This window comes from Protobothrops mucrosquamatus, unplaced genomic scaffold (assembly GCF_001527695.2).
Source record: "Protobothrops mucrosquamatus isolate PMUCROS unplaced genomic scaffold, P.Mucros_1.0 scaffold1642, whole genome shotgun sequence".
NCBI lineage: Eukaryota > Metazoa > Chordata > Lepidosauria > Squamata > Viperidae > Protobothrops > Protobothrops mucrosquamatus.
Genome location: NW_015387801.1, coordinates 121,979 through 125,093, shown reverse-complemented (window position 1 = coordinate 125,093; position 3,115 = coordinate 121,979). Strand labels below are relative to the sequence as shown.

At 46.8% G+C, this 3,115-nt stretch overlaps 1 protein-coding gene across 1 annotated transcript in view; it reads left to right on the top strand.

The window, feature by feature from the left end:
* Positions 1-2,140: 2,140 nt before the first annotated feature.
* Positions 2,141-3,115, top strand: part of LOC107293530 (receptor-type tyrosine-protein phosphatase S-like) — a gene marked incomplete at both ends in the record, with an annotated part of 117,587 nt that continues 116,612 nt past the window's right edge. The window contains one exon of the mRNA XM_029285415.1: positions 2,141-2,266. Within this exon, the coding sequence (XP_029141248.1) occupies positions 2,141-2,266 (126 nt within the window). The remainder of the gene's footprint in view (positions 2,267-3,115) is intronic.

Here is a 3,115-nt window from a genome sequence, read left to right as displayed (position 1 = left end):
TTCCTGCTTTAGGGATTTTCAATCCCTGGGAGCATTTTCTTAATTTAAGGACTAGCGACTTATTGAAGTAACCCGACGATGAGGCACTGCAAGCTTTCAGCACGAGGATTCTGCATTTCAGTCAAACTCTTATGAAATATTCTGATGTTTTTAATGGTTTGGAGCAAACGCCCTACTTGGGAGCCAGTGTTGCTGCAGGAGGTACCCCAGGGAGGTGACTTGGAGAAGGACCCACAGGAAAAGCGATCCAACTCCGGTTTCCCGGAGGGAATTCCATCAGCAGACGCTATGGACCGTCTTCCTTTGGTTACCATGGAGACGCAGCCTCCGCTCAGCTCACAAATGTACTTTGAGGATCTCTTCCACATTTTTCCTCCCCAACGAGAGCTTCATGGGATGGGGGGGAGATGCTCAGCTCCTCCAGCTGTAATTTCAAGGTGGCTTTCAGTCCCTGGGAGGACCAGGCAGGGAAGTCTGTGTCTCTGAGCATAAGCAGAGGGCCTTGACACCCATCCCCCCCTTCCTCCTCTCATCCTTGCCAGAAGTGATGGAGATTTAGAAAGCATCATGCTGGCTTTGTAGATAGGCTTCGACTCCCAGCATCCCTTGCAAAGACAGCCCAGGATTAGGAGAGGAATTGGGGGGAACCTTCCAGCTGATTTCACATTACAAAGTAATGGGAGGGTTGGCAGCACCTGGAAGATTTTGTCTGGGTTTTGGAAGCTAAGCAGGATCAGGCTCGGTTATTATCTGGAGGGGTGCCCAGTAAGACAAGGAAATTGTAAAAAAAAATATCCTGCCCAATTTGATCACCTTTTTTGGGGGGGGGGGGGCATGGTTGTTGAACGCATCGCTGCGGTTGTTCAATGAATCATGAGGTTGTTAAGTGAATCCGGCTTGACTTTGCTTGTTGAAAGGAAGGTCGCAAATGGGGATCGCCGTGACCCTGGGACGCTCCAACCGTCATAAATACATGCCAGTTTCCACCTGCGTGGTTTTGATCACGTGACAGTGGGGTTGGTGCGACGGTTGCGAGGACCGGTCATAAGTCATTTTCTTCGTGCTGTTGTAACTTCAAAGAAGTGGTTTTAAGTCAAAGACTAGATCAGGGGTAGGCCACCTTGGCTCTTTTACGACGCGTGGACTTCAACTCCCAGAATTCCTGAGCCAGCCATGCTGAGGGGAAAGGGAGAGGTTTCCAAGCTGAGCCCGGCTGGCTCAGGAATTCTGGGAGTTGAATTACTACCACTTTAACAGGCAAGCACAAAGGAAGAACCATATGATACCTCTTGAGAGCATAAATTTAATGCCATTTCCACCAGAAGTTTAGCATGCATTTCCATGTCTATGTTTAGCCATTTAATGAATTTAATTTGGAATCAACACATTCACGATGCCAAGTTGCCAATCTGGCAAAGTATCTTATGACTTTGTTTCCTTAGGGCAGGGGTAGGCGACCTTGGCTCTTACATGACTCGTGGACTTCAACTCCCAGAATTCCTGAGCCAGCATGGCTCAGCTTGGAAACCTCTTCCTTTCCCCTCAGCATGGCTGGCTCAGGAATTCTGGGAGTTGAAGTCCACCAGTCATAAAAGAGCCAAGGTTGCCTACCCCTGGCCTAGATATACTCCCTCCAGATAGAAGGAAAGCTGAGAAAGAAACTCAAGATAACCGTGCCTTGATTTACTTTAGTATAAGGACAGAGGAAAACTGAGATAGCTTTTTAAGATCCGGCCATCATACCCCCACTTTAATAAAGCAGCATTCTTGCTTCCTGCCCGGTCCTACCTCGCAGGGCTGATAGAAACCAGCTGGATGCCATTATGAGTCGAATTTGACTCAGAAGAGACTTTCTTGTCGAACCCTTTCGAGGGCTTTGCCTCACGGCTGACGAGGCAAGCAGGGGCCTGTCTCGTCTGGGGATGGGAGACCACCAGGTAATGTCTCTGCTATTGATTACACAGGGACATTGCGGTACAGATCCTGGAAAAACAGCAACACGCTCCCCTCCTAACACTTCGGTGAAAATACGGTTTTGCCCAGGAAGCTAGCCTACATCAGCCTCACTTCGTAGGAAATTCTAGTTTTATTGGCTTCACCGATGTGTTGTTGTTTTTTTCTCGTTCTGATCTTCTTGCAGCCTCCTATTCGGGAGTGAAAACTTACTACAGTGAAGGGAAAAAGAGAATTAAAAGCCGCTTTATTTTTGATCTGGGCCAAGATCCGGTCTGTTTCAGCCCTGCCCTTGATCACTTGCTTCAGAACGGTGTATTGGACCTTGCTGGACGTTTTTTGGCCGGATCCCTTTTAAGAGACACGTTTGAGGAAATATCACCTGCTTTTTTTCTCACCCCACTTTGGAAAAAAAACCCCAAACCTCTAAAGAGTTCTTTAGATGTGAAACTCCCAACAGGAAAAGAAAAGATCTGCCATCTGTGCCCTTTTCTCCCCTCCTGGTTGCCCTCGTCAAGGTAGCTCAATAATCAGACTTAAAAAAGCAAAAGTAGTCCCAAGAGTGACAGGCAGCTTGGGTGCGATCCCAAAAACATCTGGAGCACCCTTGAACACCATCGGCATTGACGAAATCCCCGTCGGTCAATTGCAAAAGGCAGCTTCGCTTGGAACAGCTGACATCCCATTCTTTGCTCCGGTCAACTCTTTACCTTTTTGCTAAACCGTTCCAGATTTGAGTCACAGATGGCAGATATTTTTTCCACTCTGAATTCTTTCTTTCTTTCTTTCTTTCTTTCTTTCTTTCTTTCTTTCTTTCTTTCTCTTTCCTTCCTCACTCACTTCCTTCCTTCATTTCCCTTTCTTCTACCTTCCTTTCTTTCTCTCTATCTCTCTTTTCTTCCTCACTCACTCACTTCCTTCCTTCATTTCCCTTTCTTCTACCTTCGTTTCCTCCTTTCTCCTTCTGTTTCCTTCCTTCCTTTCTTTCCTTCCTCCTTCTTTCTTTTCTCTCTGCCTTCCTCCAGCCCGCCCTCTTTTCTTTTCTTCTTTCCCTTCCTCCTTCCTTCCTCTTTCTTTCCTTGCTTCCTTCCTTTCGCTCTTCCTTTTTGCTTCCCTCTTTCTTTCTTTCTTTCTTTCTTTCTTTCTTTCTTTCTTTCTTTCT